The following is an 18,107-nucleotide window of genomic DNA, read 5'->3' on the forward strand; positions in this document are numbered from 1 at the left end:
TTGAGTTTATTTAATTTATTAACAAACTTATACTTTCTCCTTTCATCTTAAGGTCTCACCTTGGTTGTTCTATATATTTTTTCTGTCTTTATCTACATTCCTTACCCGAACTTCAAGAGTTATTCAATTATTTTTCCAACTAAATAAAATATGTAGGCTTCTAATTCTAGTTTTTCCATGAATGGTAAAAACAAAATAAGAAATTCAAAATGCAAAAACTGGTAATATTAGACAAGTAATAAAAATAGACATTAGATATATAACTTTAAACATGAATATAAGTTATTGATATATATGTATATGTAGGTTAGTGTATGTGTGTATGTACATGCATACATATGTATGTCCCAAAACTATAAAATTAAAAAGATTTAAACAAAAAATTTAAATCTTCAAATATGACAACTTTTAGAAAGGCATTTGTACTTTTTGTTTATACATCATTATTTCTAAATAGAGGCTGATGACTGAAATTTGGCTTTTTCAATTTTTTCAGAAGAAATTTATCAAAACATTAAAAAGCACACATAACACACAAAACTGAGAGTAGATAAAATTGCTAATGTATAATTATTTTTATTTCCATTAGAATACATTGATGGCACTTGAACCTCTACCATTTCTTGGCTGTTTCTTCTACTTACATATAACTATTCACCTCTCAGAGGTTAACAATTTAAGAATGATTATTAAAACAATAATTTACTTAGATACTGATTTTCCCTAAGTACAGGATTAAATATCAAAAACTGAATTAATAACAACTTTGTTGATACTTTGTATTTTACTTTGTTATCCTCAAATTTTTGATGCAGTCTTAGGATCTGTAAATATTAAAAGTGTATGTGAAGTAAAACTGAACTTTAATTCATTATACTTCATAATAATCCAGGCACGGCATTTTCTATATATCTATGCAGTTCAAATTTTATTGTGTATCCAAATGTCCTGATATCAATAAGCCTTCATCAGTTACTAAGAAAACCATTATTTATTAATAAAACAAAGTTTTATCTAATAAAATTATCTTATTTAAGTTACATAAATTTTAGTATCTAAAATTTTATTTAACATTTGGTAAACTGAATTTATTATTCTTATCTGTTATTTTGATTTATGCATACACTTTTAGAAATAGTTTCTACTTTTGATTAGAGGAAGAATTAAGTTACTTAATAGTAAATACAATAAATGTTTTAAAAATTGTAAGTTGTAGTTGTGTAACTTTCATCAATTAATAAATTCACTTTTAATGAATTAAATTAATTAAATTCACCTTTCAGGATTTCCTTTACCTTATCTATAAAAGAAGGGCAACGCACTACTTTATATATTATCCTCTAGGTCTCTTCTAGTTCTAACAACCTATACTGTAGAGCCAAATTATATAAATTTATATATTTAAATGTTACTTTTTTTTTTTTTTAAGATTTTACTTATTTTTAGAGAGAGAGGAAGGGAAGGAGAAACAAACGGCGAGAAACATCAATGTGTGGTTGCCTCTCGTATGTCTTCCAGCTGGGGACCTGGCCTGCAACCCAGACATCTGCCCTGATTAGGAATCGAACCAGCGACACTTTGGTTTGCAGGCCTGCACTCAGTCCTCTGAGGTGCACCAGCCAGGCCTAAATGCTACCTTTTAAAACAATTTTAAAACAGCCTTGTAAAATATGACAGCTCTATGTTGCACAACAGTGAACTACAATTTACTTTCTTTAGAATCTTACTGATTCATTACTAAGAAATACTTATTTTACAAAGGTTTCTTAGAATGTGTTGATTTAAGGCCAAAACCAAAATGTTATATTTGAGCTTAATAGATGTTATTAGTAATGCTTATGTAATTTTTCGCTAATGCAGATACATTCCTTATCACAAAATGACATAAAGCCAGTGTTATTTTAAAATATATAAATATGTGATTTACGTAACATCTGACCTTTGAGGATAATCCTTTGAAATATGATGAATTTCAGTGAAAAAGCAGAGAATCCTGATTTGTCTTAAGACTTTGAGTAGATTTAACAGAAAAATAGATGAAGTAATTTTAGGTTTAAGGAGGAGGCCCCAGACATGGTAATAGTCTCACTTATTCTGTAGAGTAGTCAAAATAGAAAATTCTTAACTGATGAAAATAGACTAGTAAGTAGTAGTAGCAACTGCAGCGCTGCTAGAACAATAAAACCAGGGGAAAAAGTGAATTACAATGGGAAGCTGAGCAAAAATCAGCTACTGACATCTAAAAGACACTTTATGGTAATGAAAAGATTAAATATTCAAGCTCAAAATTCACTAAAATTATTTTGTTTCATTTCTCAAAACATATGTGACATAAAGCCCATGTTTTTAACAACTATGTAAATATATATGAGATTTAATATCTGATCTTTGAGGAGAATTACTTGTAAATATGTTTAATTTCAGTGATAGGTCTTTAATGACTAGTCTAATGCTTACAAGAGGTGCTAGAATTTAGGTTTACCTACATTTTTAGAACATACTTCTTTACAGTATGTTTCCTCTTATCAGAAATATGGTTTTCTGAGATAAAATTGTGGAGCACAACCAAGAAAAGTGTTCACAGAAGGCTGATCCAGACTTAACAAAATCTGAGGCAATGTTGTAATTTATAAAAATAAGAATTCTGTGGTTAAGATGAAAAGTACACTTTGAAAATAGCTCAAAAACTCAATTTAATATTTTGTGTTATGACATTCTAAAGAGCACTGAACATTTCCTAATCTCACTTGAGGGATAAGTGGTATTAAATATCAATTAGTACTCAAAGCCTAGTTATTTGACTTAAAGATTGGGGTTCATTCCAATCCAGTGTTTGATTAATTGATGTGCAATAGCTCGGCTTGGTGGTACAAAGAATGCCTGCTGCTTCCCTTTGGTCAGAACATCCATGACCTAAAATATACCACAATAAAATGTATTAGGATTTCAATTCAGTAACACTTAAATACCATTTCTATGCTTACACGATTTGACTAAAATGTGATGACTTTTATAGTGAATAACAACAGTAGAAAGTGATAATATCTATATTCAACAGGCAAAATTTAGTACACCATCTTTAGCTGCTTCAATGAGTTAATGATTCAATTTTAAAATATTTGAGAAATGTACATTCCCTTATGAAAATAAGGTCATGAAAAAGCAAAGCATATGCTCCATACTTTTTTCAAAGTGATGTCAACTTTGGGATAGGTACCATTTTATAAAATTTTGAAAAAAATCTTATTTCTGATTCTAAAGGTTGAGCATAAAATAAAATTAATTTTATTTAGACAAAGTCAGAAAGGACTTCAGGTCTTCAGTACTGTAGAATATCCATTTGTTTTCTATACAAATACTTTGGGTCATGCAAAACACACACATGCAATTTATCTGTCATTATAAAACTTAATGATATTTTTAAAAGTTCTTCTGAGTGTATTTATGTTATACAATTTTGTCATTCTTGTCCTTAAGTATATTTTTAACTGAAAAAGAACTTTTCACAAATTTCAAGCATATTTACTGAAATTTTCAAAGAGAGGACTGTTTTAAAGCTATAAAGTAAATATAAAATGTTTAAAAATAATATTCCTATTTCTCATCTCTGAAATAATGGTTACCTATTTTAAGTCCATTGAAAGGGATCATTAATTTGAAGGAATAGCATTTGAAATTGGAAAATGGCACAGAATCCTCATTATTAGAAGAATTCCACAGAATGAATTAACATAGGACACATCAATTACACTGTAATCCATGCATGATGAGAGGGCCATGGTCATTCATTCAACTTGTTGAAAACAGGTACCCTTGCTGCATGCCTACACCAATACAGTCAGGGAACAATCAATAGAAGAAGGAAATTGAATTGAACTTTACCTGTTCTCTAGTGAACCAGCGGGCGTCCTCTATTTCATTCTTGTCAACTTTAATTTCTGTAGACACTGCCACAGCTAAGCAACCGATCATTAAGGAGGAGGGCATTGGCCATGGCTGACAAGAGACATACTGAACATGGCCAACTTTGACTCCACTTTCCTCTTCTACTTCTCTACGAACAGCATCTTCTATTGTCTCCCCTAATCAAATGGGGCAAAAGAACAAGTAGCTGATGAACACGGCCTGGAAATATTGTGCTCTGAATGATTCAAAGATTTGGAAATCACTTTGGACAGAACCCAATTCAAAGAATTAGAAAACAGGCTAAAACTGGATTGAAATTCAAGAAAACTTTATTTCTTAACATATATGACTCTATACACAATCAAAATACTAACACTTTTCATTTCTTAAAGGTTCAAATTTTTATTTATGTTTAAAAAAATAACATCTACAACTATCTAGCATTTACTATTGGTTGAATACTGTGTAAAGACTTTAAATAGTATTTCGTTTATATATCATCACTAAATAGTTGTAAGTTATCATTACATGATTTTTATGTGACTAGTCTTTTCCTCATTAAAATCTTCAAACTCTTTTTTTCTTATGCTGTCAATTATTGTAGATAACTCTTTTCAAAGTAGTTAGAAAGTGCATAACACTAAAAGTTTAAAAACAACATTAAATAAAACTCAGTATTTTTCTTTCTAAATGATTATTTTCCTCTAGATCAGCAATTTTCAACCAATGTGCCACTAGAATTTTTAAAATGTATGCAATACCTGTTTAGTAAGGGGCACTGACCTCTTTTCCCTTAGACTGTCAAATAAAAAAATGACAACAGCTAATGCAACAATAGCCGTCCACTGTGAATGCCCTGTCTGGAACCATAAATACATATGTCATTTAACAGAATTGCATCTTATCAGTCACATCGCATAATAAGGGTGCGTCTGATTGGTTAACTCTTGGTACCCAAAATCCTTATATACAAGTATAGGCACTTAATTTTTTAGAAAGTCACTTTGGAGCAAAAAGGGTAGGTAATTATTATTATTTTTGTAAATCAATCACATTTATACCTCTTTTATTTGCCAGATCAGTAAAAAATACATTTTTTGGTGTGCTGCAGAATTTTAATAATTACTTCATACGGGCCCTAGGATGAAAAAGGTTGAAAATCACTGTTCTAGATGACTGTTGACTCAACTATGAGAAAATAAAAGGATGCTAATAAATGTACTTTATATTTTGATTTGTTGGTATTGAGAATTAGAATAGAGGGAATAGTTTCTAAGTTGTTTATCTAGAAGTTTAGAAATATTTTGCTATTTAAATATAGATTTTTTTCAAATAGATTAATACATTTTCTGCATTAAAATTAACAACATATGTTCATAAAAATATAGGCAAAAGATAATTCATAGATTAGTGTAAGATATTTGCAAGACTATAACTAAAGAGTAACATAGAATCATATTAAAAAACTCCTAAAGTCAATAAGAAAAAGGATAAAAACCAAACCAAAAATAGGCAAAGAACATAAACATGTAAAACTCAGTGATAAAGAAAACTGGATGCCTAATGCATATTTGAAAAAGATACCCCATCAGCAAGAAAATAAAAATGAAAATTACAATGACATACTATTTCATATCCATTAGAATGGCAAATTAAAAAGTCTGAAAATTCTAACTTGGTGAAGATGTGAAACAACAGAAGATTTCATGTACTGCTAGAAGGAATGTAAATTGGCAGGACACTTCAGAGAGCAAATTGGCGATATCTAGAAAAGGTTAAGATGCTCATATCCTATGATGTAGCCATTCTACCCTCAGGTATGTACTCTAGGTAACTCTGGCAAATGTTTATAAGGAGTCGTATACAAATATTGATGGCAGTGTTGTTTGTAATAGCTACAGTTTTGAAATAAGCTTAATGACCAACAGCAGAATGGTTAAATTGCAGAATATTCATAAATGGAATGCTACACAGCAGTAAAAAAACAAACAAACAAACAAACAAACAAAAAACCCTAGAGCTACTAGACGCAGCACAGTGATTAAGAGCATGGACTCAGAGCCAACATCTCAGGTTTGAATCCCTGCCCTATCACTAGCTGCTTGATTTTAGACAAGTTATTCAGCCTTGGTGCCTTACTGCCCCATCGGTAAAATTGATTTAATATATGGAAAGCCTTCAGAACAGAATGTGGCTCTACATGCATTTATTATCTAGAAGTGCAGATAAATATTGGAAGTTGAGATTACACATGTATTAATTAGAGATATTCATTCATGTAAGAGGCACTGCTCTAAGGGTTTGGGATACATGGATGAATAAAACAAAGTCCCTGACATTATGGGACTTACCTTCTGGTATGAGCAGAAAAATAGAGAGACAGACAAACAGATAGACAGATGCATATATACATACCAGGTTAGGTGGTGTTGAATACTATAGCAAAAAACTGGCAGGATAACAGGGATTGCAAATGCAGGGTATGGAGCTAACTAATGTATTTGGGGCTATCAGGAAAGGCCCTATTTGAAAAGGTAACAGAAGGAAGTAAAGTGTAAATCATGCTGTTCCTTGGGTAACAACATTATATGAAAGAGCAAATACTGAATTTTTAAAACATACAAAATTATTCCACTAGTAAAAACAATTATCATTTAAAAATACACAAAAAATATTTAGGAATGTTTTATAACATAATAATTTATCAAATATTATTTCTCAAACGCTGTCTAAAATTATTTGGAAATTATAAATTAAATCAAAATTATTACAAAAATTATTTTAAGAAGCTTACCAGGTTCAATAAATCCAGCAAGGCAAGTAAACATGCCTGGGGGAAATCTTTTCTGTCTTCCTAAAAGACATCTGGTCCCATCTGGATGAATAACTTGCATGATTACTACTGGATCTATTTTTAAAAAATCAGATGTACGAATGACAGGAAAAAGTAGTTCAGACTCATTGTGTATGTAGAGTCACTATCTACTAGGATAATTAAAAGCTGTATCTATTGTAAGAACAAGGCTGTTGTCTAGTTACAAGAGGGTGTTCCTTTCTGTCTAACGACAGTATTTCAAGGAAATTGTATAGAATACTGTCAGTAAACTAAAAAATCATTTTTGTCCTCCTCATCTTAACAGCAACATTTATTGTGTACCTGTGGTATGCCACACATATTCTTATTTCTTTTATAAGAAAAATGTGAGTAGATAATACGTGGGTGGCATGGAGAAAATTCAACTTCTATCATAGTAAATTTCCCTCTCCCTTCCATCCCAATCCTTAACAAAATGCTTTTCAAAGCTAAGATGGCTCTATGATCAAGTTTAAGCCATTAAAAAAAATGTACATACATATAAATTAAATAACAGCTTATCTCTCCGGGAGTCACTAATCTAATGAATTATTTTCCCTATATCATGACTAAGATCCAGGAATCAAAAGTAAAGGCTCCCGAGCAGTAAAAACAGATGTCACTAAGTCATGCACTTTACTTACTCCCAGGAGGCCTCCCCAAGTGTTGTTTAGTCTACTTTTTTTTTTTTTTTCACAGTTTTAAAAGGCTGGGTTATCAGATTTCCAAATCTGTAGCAGAAGGAGAGAAGGTACAGGCAGATACCAGCAGTCATGAGAAGCTAGCTCCAGGCTGTGCTGCTTTGGTGATGATGCCTCAGACAAGCACTCTTTTTTTTTGTTTGTTTCTTCTGGTTAATTGTGTACAATGTCCTTTACTTAAAAGTCATAAAAGTATGTAACAACTTAATATTTATAGTTTTAATGGTTAAATTAAACATGCTCTTAATAAAAATGTTAACCCCTCTGCAACTGAAAATCGTGTCTTTCCAGAATGTCTTATTGCCTAAGATTCTGGATGGCTGAGGTTTCACTGTAAAAGAAAAGGCTTACCAACTCTTGGATATGATGTATTGTGAACGCCATGAAGGCTAGGACAGTCTTCTTTTAAGCATACTCTTTTATAGCCACCTTCTTCAATTTTAGTTGCACTTCCACAGGTTGGGCAGAACTTATATCGACTGTGCCAGGCAAGAACAGATCTTGCTTGAGCTATCACCCCTTTAGGAGAAACAAAAAGTTTTAATTCTGTGACAAATAGTAAACAAATTAATATATAAGTAAAGTGTTCTTAAGCCATAATGAAGACATATATTCTAACAATATAAATGTTCTTAAGTCACAATAAAGACATATCCTCCTGAACAGCTGTGTGATCAAGGGTTTAGTATTCCTATTTTTATGATGTATGTATACATAAAGGGAAAGATTTAATTCTACATATGACAAATAAAGCCTAGATTTAACTATAATTTGAACTAATAAAGTATAACTCTCATATAAGATAGATGTACTAACATCCATTTTACACATTGTGTTAGCTCAGACTTCTACTATAGGTGATTTTGAAATTTTGGGTATACAAGATTCTGGTGTATAGTGATTTTACAAATAGTGGCTTTTTAAGGGAGACTTAAAAAAATACACTACAAAGGCAGTTGCTGACTTGGACCTGAACTATAAAAAGCAATATTACTAGGAAATTTCTGGAACCCATCACTACGTGACTATGCCACTACTGGTCCATATCACTGTGGAACATATCCTCTTTACAACTGGGAACTGCACAGAGTATTAAAAAATACTGTATTTCCAACATTCATGTCTCTGTAAGAGCCTTCCTCATCACCTAAGGGAAGGTGAACACTGACAAGTGACCCCTTCTTCACCTCCCATCAACTCCTTAATCTAACAATCTAGCTTCTATTCCTTCCACTCCACTGACACTCCTCTTGTTCATTAATGCCTTCATACTACCAAAACTAACCCTGGCTGGTTTGGCTCAGTGGATTGAGCGTCAGCCTGCGAGCTAAGTGTCGCTGGTTCGATCTTCCAGTCAGGGTACATCAGAGAAGGAAAACTCTGACCCCAAAAAACCTCCGCTGCCTTGCGGCATACCTCTTCAGGGGAAAGGCTAAGGGAGTAAACCCCGACAGAAAATCCGGAGCCGGAGTCCCTAAGGCGGTTTGACGTTGTAGTCAACACCGGCAACTCCTGCGGCGCACCTGAAGCCAAGCTGTATTGACTCCGTCTTTCCCTTGGACCCTTCAGCTGCGAAGAGAGGGGGGGTCTGCTGCATGGGCAACAGCAGACCCTCCATATCACCCTGCCCAGGCTCTGTAGCTTCAGCTTCACTGGAGAGGACACTCCAGCGTCATCGCAAGATGTCGATTCAACACGGGAGGAGACAGATACCGTGTCACTCCCGAGTCGGACTGCACAGCCATTCTCGGCGGTGCAGATATCCGTCGTCGGCAGCCGTCCGTCTCGAGAGACGATGGTGTAGCTTCTTAAGAGTCTACGCAGATATAGACTCTTAAGAAGCTACACCATCGTCTCTCGAGACGGACGGCTGCCGACGACGACTACCAAAACTAAAGATCCTTATTAAAAAAAACAAAACAAAAAAAACTTTGTCTTCACCATACTCAAAGTCTCAACAGCATTTAACCAGTACCTCCCCAAAACACTGCTCTCATGGTTTCCATGTCTCCTATTTTCTTCCTATCTTATAGCCACACTTTTGTCACCTTGGAAGGCTTCTCTATTTCTACCTGACCTCTAAACTGACAGGGATTCCGGTATAATTCTGAGAGTCTCTTTCTTACTTGCTCTCAACTCTCTGAGTGATCTCAGTAGTTTCCTGGGACTTAGTTCTTTCTGTTGATGAATCCCACATGGGTACCTCTAGTTCAGACCTCTCCTCTCCTCTCTCCAAATTCTAACATCCTCTAAAACTTAGCCTGCCCAAAACTAGAGTCTTGATTTACTTACTTCAAGTCTGTACTGCTTCCCTTACTCTACTCATCACCCTACATTATTTTTTCAAAAGTAGTGTCACAATTTACCAAATTACTAAAGTTCAAACCTAGCAGTCATTCCTGATCTTTTCCTTCAATATTACATACTCTATACCCATCCCATCAGGTACTGTCAATTTTCTCTCAAAAATATACCTTGAATGTATCTCCTTTTTCCCATCTCTACTATTATAATCACTTTAATTCAGGTCACAGTCCAGGTTACTATCACCTCCCTCTCACTTATAATAGTCTCAACCTACTTTACTGATCAAGCCCTATCAGTTCTACCTCCAGAATGTCTCAGCTCTTTATCCCTCCACTCCGCTAATCCAAGCCACTGCAACTCTTACCTCGGATGCGGTCATTTCTAATCACCTCTCAACAAGACTCCCGACTTATATTTAATAGCCTACAGTTCATGATCTAGAAAGCAACTAAAGTGAGGGTTTCTGTTTTCTTTCTTGAACATAGGTCAGGTTATAACATTAAAATGAAACTTAGACTAAAACCCCTAGTTCCTTACCATGGCATAAAAAGGCCCCAGATGAACTGGCATACCCAGCAACAGAACACAAAACAAAACAAAACAAGTCTTTGCCATCAGGCTCAATGAACAGCAGGTGCTCAGTCATTATTCCCTGAAGAATCAAATGAAATCATCATACATTAGGTTTAATTGTGGAGAAATTAATCTTGGCTGATTAAGACTGCTATAACTGCCCAGGAGAGTAGTCCCCTAGGGTGAGAACTTTACATAAGTTTCTAATGAAGATATGGCTTAATTTCATTGCTTACTGGAAAAAGCATGCCCCCTAGAAACTGTAGGTAAGTACAACTGCAATACAGTTACAAAAATCAGATTATTACTGATACAAGTATAGACGGTTCACTTCTTACCAGCTTCATTTTCTTTCAATTGCAGAAGAGCTGGCATTGGAGGATGTAGAAAATAACAATTTTCATGTCTTTGCTTAAATTCTTCAGCAGCAACAGGATCTATACCTAGAGCAAACCAGGCAACCAATCCATCTTCTTCTCTTGGGACCTCCCCAGCATAATTAAATAACTCTTTTTTCACTTCAAGCTCTACTCCAAGGAAAATCAAGGTGATCTTTTCAGGTTGAGCCAAATAATCCTTTATATCTGTGTAGTTCAGCTGACAAAGCCTGACTTCTGGCTGTTGGGAACTTTCTCTGTTGCCACTTAAAGTAACCAAGGGATTTAAATCTGAGAAAAGGATATAAACTGTGGCTGGATGGCTTTCTTTAGCTAGTAGCCAGTCAGAATTATTTCTTTTTTCACTTTTCCGGTCCAGTAGTGTCTTGCTAAAATAATTTTCACCTTCTTCTACTTCACTGGTAAGGAACCAAGGCTTCTTCTGACCTTTAACATTAGATAGTAAGTTAGCTATGTGCTTGTAACCCCAAAACTTAGCAATATCCAGTGCAGTCTGCTTTGATTTGTTGACAATGGATCTGTCACACCTACAGATAAAAGGAAAAATATAATAGAAAATAAACATTTTCTCGAGTGTTTATTATATTTTCAGATGCATATTATAGGCCTTCTATGTAATAATTACATGGATTTTTTTCTTTTAATATATAATTTACAAGTGGGAAGTTTAAAAGAAATAATCATAAATGATGTAAAGTTAGAGATAGTGGATATTTAAATTTCTGGAGTACTGTAAAATTAAAAAGCAGTATGTGCTATGATATTAAATTTTACAAGGAAATTTGTGGTAGTCACAGCGGGTAGGTTTACATTTCCTATTTGGTCCTATTTGGGAAACCATTAGATTAACTCATAAATTTGCTTTGCTAATAAGTATGAAAAGTTAATTCCTCAATAAAAATGTTATAAGCTTTAGCTGGAAATTATGCTACATTTTGTTAACAAAACTAATCAATGAGTTATTTACAAGTCCAATGATATAAATGTGTCTACAAGAAAATCTTAAAAGAAAATATGTAACCCAGAAATTTACCACATACTCCTTCAGGTGGTATAGCCTAAAATGTTTACCCTTTCTCAAGTAGAAACTGGACAACATCCAGGTGCCCATTCCTTGCAGCATACATTAAAGCAGTCCAGCCATTTTCAGAAGCTTCATTGAGAAGAGATGGAGAATGACTGAGTATTACTGTTAACTTGGCAATATCTCCTTCTGCAGCTGAACAGTGAAATTGGGAAATTATTTCTTGGTTTGGACTTCTGTTTATAGAAGACATGTCTTCCTTAAAAAAAGGAAAAGAGAAAAAAATTGCAATTGCTTTTTATATCAATGATTGAACATTATCTGAGTGCTGATATAATTAGAATAGTATGGTTTCTAAAACAACATATTCTTCAAAAGGTAATTAGTCAACTGTCATCATAGCATACACTTCAAAATTGTCATCAGTTGAGAATTTTAAATATAATTCAACTGAGGGATATATAAAATAATGTATACAGATCTTTGGTAATACAGATGAGGGGGCCTTATGCTTGGACGAGGGAGTCAGGTAATAGCTTTACAATGGGAAGTCAGAATCTGAAATAGACCAGAGGGACTTCAATGGGAAGAGGCTGTAAAGCAGATAACAGTAAAGGCAGAAGTTTTTAGCAGATGACAAGTAGGATTCTTTTGGATGCTTAGGTACCAAAAACAGGTCCCTGCCCTCAGAGGAATTATAATTCTATAGTAACTTATTCAAAAATTAAGTTTCTCTTGAAAACCATTTATTGCTTTTTCTTGCTCAATTCTGCAACCTATCTGAAATTTATTTTTGTTCAGTGTGAGGTAAGGGTCAAGATACATTTTTATCTCATTGAGTAATGCATATGACTTGTCCTCATTCTTGAAATTAGCATCTTCATTCCATTGCACTGCACTGTTATCTTTGTCATAAATCATTAACCATATATTTTTCATCTATTATTGGACACTGTTCTATTGGTCACATTGTTTACCCTTGAATCACAGAAACTTTTTAAACCCTTAACTTTGTGTTTTCACTCCATTTGTTTTAGTAAGAAAAAAAAAAAAGAAAATAACTATTTTATACTTCTTAATAAATGTTGCCTAAATATGAATTGAATGTGGTAGGGCACAAATTGAGCTATTTTTGGTAGAAATGATTCATATTTTAGTTGTCAATGAACTCTTCAAAGTCCCTTTTATTAAGGTATAAATTTTTTTTTTTTATAAAATGCTGCTAGGGAAATATTTGGGCTCCTAACTAGGCTCCTACCAATCTAAGTAGTAAGATACTTAGGCTAAAAAAGAAAGGTTATAATCCATAATTTTTGAAAGCTGATGTCCCTAGGGTTCTGACACTATAATTTGGCAGATCAATTTTATAGGAGTAGTATGAACAAAACTTAAGGAAAAAATGGAGAGAGATTAACTAAGGGTCTGTTTACTTTTCCTGTGTGTATCTTTCTGCTATTTATAAATAAATAGGTGAAAACTATAAATAGGTGAAATATACTCACAGGAATGTAAACATTTGGATAAAACCTAATAATGGAAATCTGTTTACAACTTAAATTAGTAACAGTGACTTCTATATTAGAAAACAATTTTTTAAATCTCTTTTGATTTACTCTAGAAGTTACCTGACCATTCTCTTCATATTGAGATTTCTAAACGCTTTAAAAATATTATGAATAAAAAAAGATATAATTTTTCAGGACTTTTGTTTTGAAGCACCGCCATAAACTGACTTGTGCAGTCTCCCTTCTAAGGTGTCTTTCTGTTAAATTTTCCATAAAATCCCATCACATAGGTCCTTTAGTTGGTTTACTTTAAGCACTATTTCACTGCCTCATGTTCTGAAGTCATGGTCACTTCCTCAACCTCACCACAGGCCAGTCCAGGTGACTGCAAAACTTTTCCTCCAGAAATACAGTGGTATTCAGTAGCCTCAGTGCGATGCTTATGCATACAGCATCTTCAGGAGAAAGTGGAAAATGTACTTTCTCCCTTAGCTTTCTCAGCATAAAAGCCATCTAGAAATAGAACCATTACTCATTCGAGGGAAGTACGCAAAGTGTGAAATCTAGCTCTACTGCTTGATTTACTTTTGCACCTTTCACTGACAGGTCCTCCAGAGGGTAAGGATTTGAAGGCAGGATCAGGTGATTCAGTTACCCTAACTATTGTCCTTGCTTTCCAAGAGAAGCATGAGCTATACTGAGAGGGCATTTAAAATAATCTTAGGTTTCAAGGGCCTTAAGGGTTTATCCAAACCAACATCCACTTTTACTGATGTGTCTGTCTCACTTGGGGCCCATAACTCGCCCAAGGTTACTCTACATTGCTAAATAGGGACACGGCGGACCTCAAGTATGCCCTGTCACTTAAGTCACCAACCATTACTTAACAAATTCCCCTTCCTCGGGCACTCAGGATGGTCATTTAACAGATCAAGCACCACCCCACCCACGGTCTCTTCAAACAGTCAAATGCCTTGTGACAGTTTATTTTCTTGCCACTACTGTGAATTCCTTCTTTTACTGTGAAACCACGCCCAAGGCAGCATTTCCTTTCCCCTACTTAAAAGCCTGGGCTGGCAGTGCCACCAGCAGCAGAACCAGCTGCGCTCCGCGACTTCTCCCGGGACCCGAGCGGCGAAGCCACAGCTCCCGCGCCCGCGCTCCAGCGCCCCTGAGCGAGGCTGCGCCACACGACCCAGCAGGGCCCGGCGGGACAGCGCAGAGACGAACGCGCCTGGAGGACTGGTCACCGGCTCCAGATCAGGGCCCATTAACTAGCCGCTGCTGCTGCTAATCGAAAACAGCACCAGCATAGGTGAAAGCGGGACGTGGTCGAGGGACTGGGAAAGCCCCACACTTACTCTTGCCGATGCCGGGTAGAGCCTTCCTAACTTCCGGTAGAGGGTCGGTGTCCTCGCCCGGCTTTATGGGAGATGTAGTTTGAAGGTCAAAAGCTGTGAGCGACCCGAGAAGGGGCGGGGTTTTGAGGGAAGACATTCAGTCAAGTTCTGGGCAAGAGTTTCAGGCTAGGACGACAGGCTCCTGGAGGTGAGTGAAGGTTTGGTTCTTCTTCCCGTTGAGACCAAGATATGTAGAGTGTGGTGCTGGCGATGAAAAACTCTCGGCCCGTGGAGAGGGTTTCAAGTTTTCCAGTGTTTTGCAACCAGCCGATGAAGTGCAATGCAATGGAGTGTCCAAAACATTCTTTCATGTTAAATAAAACTGGACTATAACCTTAAACAAGCTGTTGGCCTCTGAACCCCAATCTCCTAATGTGAAAACTGGTGTCATGTGTTGGTGCCCAGTCGTCCTTGAGAAAGTACTACCAAGTGCTCACAACACCTTTTAGGTTTGTTGTGAAGTTTAAATAGGATAATGCACGCAGAGCTCTTAGGACAGTGCAAAGTCTAGAGCTAGTGCCCACAACACAAGTATTGTTGCTGTTGTTTATTATTTTAGTTTCTTCTCTTTCATGCTTCCAAACCTACAGAAGTTGAGTCCGAGATTACACAGGTAGGAGTTGGCAGTCTAACTTTCAGACTTTTTCTTTATTAAAATTATCTCTTGGGCAATCAGCAACTATTAAGGAGTCTCTAAGGTTGACCATTGCTTTCTGCCTGGATTTTAGTTATGTTAGCAGCAAACAGCACCAGATGTTAGACCTTGGTCCTTGAGTTTGGCTAAGAAAAGAATTCTGAGCCAAGAAACTCAAATATAAGTGAAAATTTTTTAGAAAGTCACAGCGGTAAAAGCAGTGAGCCTTGGAAGAAGTGAGCCAGCTGGGCTGTGTGGACTCCAGAAGCAAGTTACAGAGGCAAAAGGAGGGCCCTCGGTGCTTAGGAGAAAGCAAGCAAAGATGTGTGCTTTGAAGGAAGAAAGGAGGAAGGAATGGTGTGGGTGTGCTCCAGAGAGAGGAAGAGCATGCCCTGGGGCCTTTCTCTTAAGGGTTTTTATCTGGAGGTCTTAGGAGAGGATTTTAATAGAATATTCATCAGTTTTCCAGGTGTGCCTCTTCAGGGTCATGGTTTTTTCTGATTGGTCACCTCTAGGGTAGGGAATCCTTAGTCATTGTAGCTGGTCCTGATGTCCACCGTGGCCATTGCTGTCAGATTTTGCTGCTTTTCTGAGTTTGGGGCTGAAACACAACTGAAGCCTAGATGTTATCTATAGTTTGACCAAAACGATGTCTCTGTGATCAAGAGACCCAGGGCTTTGTTCCTAAGATTATTGGATATGAGTCTGAACCTCATGGTCTTAAGTGCTTAATGATTAAGGGAATGGTCATGCAAGGGCTTGACCCTGGCTGGTTTGGCTCAGTGGATTGAGCATCGGCCTGCGAGCTAAGTGTCGCTGGTTCGATCTTCCAGTCAGGGCACATCAGAGAAGGAAAACTCTGACTCCAAAAAACCTCCGCTGCCTTGCGGCATACCTCTTCAGGGGAAAGGCTAAGGGAGTAAACCCTGACAGAAAATCCGGAGCCGGAGTCCCTAAGGCGGTTTGACGTTGTAGTCAACACCGGCAACTCCTGCGGCGCACCTGAAGCCAAGCTGTATTGACTCCGTCTTTCCCTTGGACCCTTCAGCTGCGAAGAGAGGGGGGGTCTGCTGCATGGGCAACAGCAGACCCTCCATATCACCCCGCCCGGGCTCTGTAGCTTCAGCTTCACTGGAGAGGACACTCCAGCGTCATCGCAAGATGTCGATTCAACACGGGAGGAGACAGATACCGTGTCACTCCCGAGTCGGACTGCACAGCCATTCTCGGTGGTGCAGATAGACTCTTAAGAAGCTACACCATCGTCTCTCGAGACGGACGGCTGCCGACGTGATGACGACGACGACGACGCATGCAAGGGCTTGTATGGGGGTCATATGAGGCTGTTCTCTGGTCTCCTGTGTTCCTCCTCTAAGGGGTTGTAGGTTCTAGGGGAGGAAAGCTCAGGGGAGGGTTCAAAACACATGACCAGCGATATGAAAGGCCAGGGGATCTAAACTGCATGACCAACAATATAAGAGGAGAATAAGAGGAGAGGAAAATTTACTCTGGGGGTGAGGTCCCACCCTACAATACTTTTATTCCCAGTTTTGTTCATAGCTGGGCACCTGGGGCTTTCTGCCTTGGTGAATTTCAGTAGCTGACCTGTCATTCCTGTTCTGGTCATGTTTGTCAAACTGCCTGATGTATCAATTAGAAGCTCCTTCTCACAGTGAAGTTTTATGTACCCATTGACATTGTACTTTCATAACGCCTCTTTCTAGCTTTGTCCTATGCTTCTGTCTGTCAATAGTTGTCTTCAGTCCTCAGTGATTTCAGGGATCAGGCAGTAGGGCAGAAATACTAAGTTTTAGTTAATTCACTTGGAATACCCAATCTTTGTATTCTAACATATAGTAAGGTAAATAGATTATTATTATAAATGCTCACATATTAATCACATATGTAGCATAACTAATTATTAATATGTAGTCTTCCTTCCAGCCCATTAGATTCTGTTTTTTTTTTAAGATTTTATTTCTTCAGTCCCAGAGGGAAAGATAGGGAAGAAGTGAGGGAAAGAAGAAAGACATTGATCGGTTACATAAAAGTGAGGTTGCCTCTCACAAGCCCCCAACTCGGGACCCAGCCGGCCTGTAAGCCAGGCATGTGCCCCGACTGGGGACTGAACCAGCAACCCCCTGGTTCACAGGCCAGCACTCAACCCACTGAGCCACCCTAGCCAGGGCTAGATTCTTTTGAAGTAAATTCTAGACACCATAATATTATTTTACTGATAAATATTTAAGAATAAAATTTTTGGAATTATAAAAAAAATATATAAAAGGTTTTTTAAAAGAACATTACTACAATATCATTAGTGCAACTTAAATTTTATAATAATCCCCTAATATCGTAGGAAACATTCAATATCAAATTTAATCACCTCATAAATTTTATTTTATATGTTTTACTTGAATCAGGACCTAAACAAAGTCTCCACATTACATTTGATAATATTTAAAAATTCTATATGTTCACCTCTAATTTTTTTTTTTAAGTTTATTTGTTAAAGAATAATGATTGCTCTGAACCATGTGGCTCAGTTGGTTGCCGTGTCATCTCAAAACCAGAGGATTGTGGGTTTGATTCCCTGTCAGGGACCATGTCTGGGTTGCAGGTTTAATCCCTGGTCCAGGTGCATATGGGAGGCAGCCAATCGATGTTTCTCTCTCACATTGATGTTTTCTCTCCCCCTTCCTCTCTCTAAAAATAAGGAATGAAAAATGTCCTCAGATGGGGATGAAAGAAAAAAGAATAATGGTCATTTGCTCTACAGAATTTACCACATTTTGAATTCCACAA

The 18,107-nt window shown here is 36.4% G+C and overlaps 1 protein-coding gene across 1 annotated transcript; it reads right to left on the minus strand.

The window, feature by feature from the left end:
* Nucleotides 1–551: 551 nt before the first annotated feature.
* NUDT12 (nudix hydrolase 12) lies at nucleotides 552–14,688 on the minus strand. The gene is made up of 7 exons (XM_090279015.1): nucleotides 14,630–14,688; nucleotides 11,811–12,018; nucleotides 10,680–11,266; nucleotides 7,813–7,980; nucleotides 6,701–6,814; nucleotides 3,883–4,082; nucleotides 552–2,913 (listed from the first exon to the last, which is right to left on the minus strand). Exons 2-7 carry the CDS (start codon nucleotides 12,014–12,016, stop codon nucleotides 2,803–2,805), a joined length of 1,386 nt encoding a protein of 461 aa, XP_090135141.1. The 5' UTR covers nucleotides 12,017–12,018; nucleotides 14,630–14,688; the 3' UTR covers nucleotides 552–2,802.
* Between the last annotated feature and the right edge of the window lie 3,419 nt (nucleotides 14,689–18,107).

This window comes from Furipterus horrens, unplaced genomic scaffold (genome assembly GCF_987537825.1).
Source record: "Furipterus horrens unplaced genomic scaffold, mFurHor1.1.pri manual_scaffold_5, whole genome shotgun sequence".
NCBI lineage: Eukaryota > Metazoa > Chordata > Mammalia > Chiroptera > Furipteridae > Furipterus > Furipterus horrens.

What these genes read in the sequence shown, in the direction of transcription:
- NUDT12 (XM_090279015.1), bottom strand. Translation starts at nt 12,016, where the DNA reads ATGTCTTCTATAAACAGAAGTCCAAACCAAGAAATAATTTCCCAATTT. An exon ending in ATTGAAAGAAAATGAAGCTG is followed by an intron (nt 7,981 to 10,679) that starts GTAAGAAGTGAA and finishes TTTCTCCTAAAG; the next exon opens with GGGTGATAGCTCAAGCAAGA. An exon ending in GCTGGTTCACTAGAGAACAG is followed by an intron (nt 2,914 to 3,882) that starts GTAAAGTTCAAT and finishes GGTATATTTTAG; the next exon opens with GTCATGGATGTTCTGACCAA.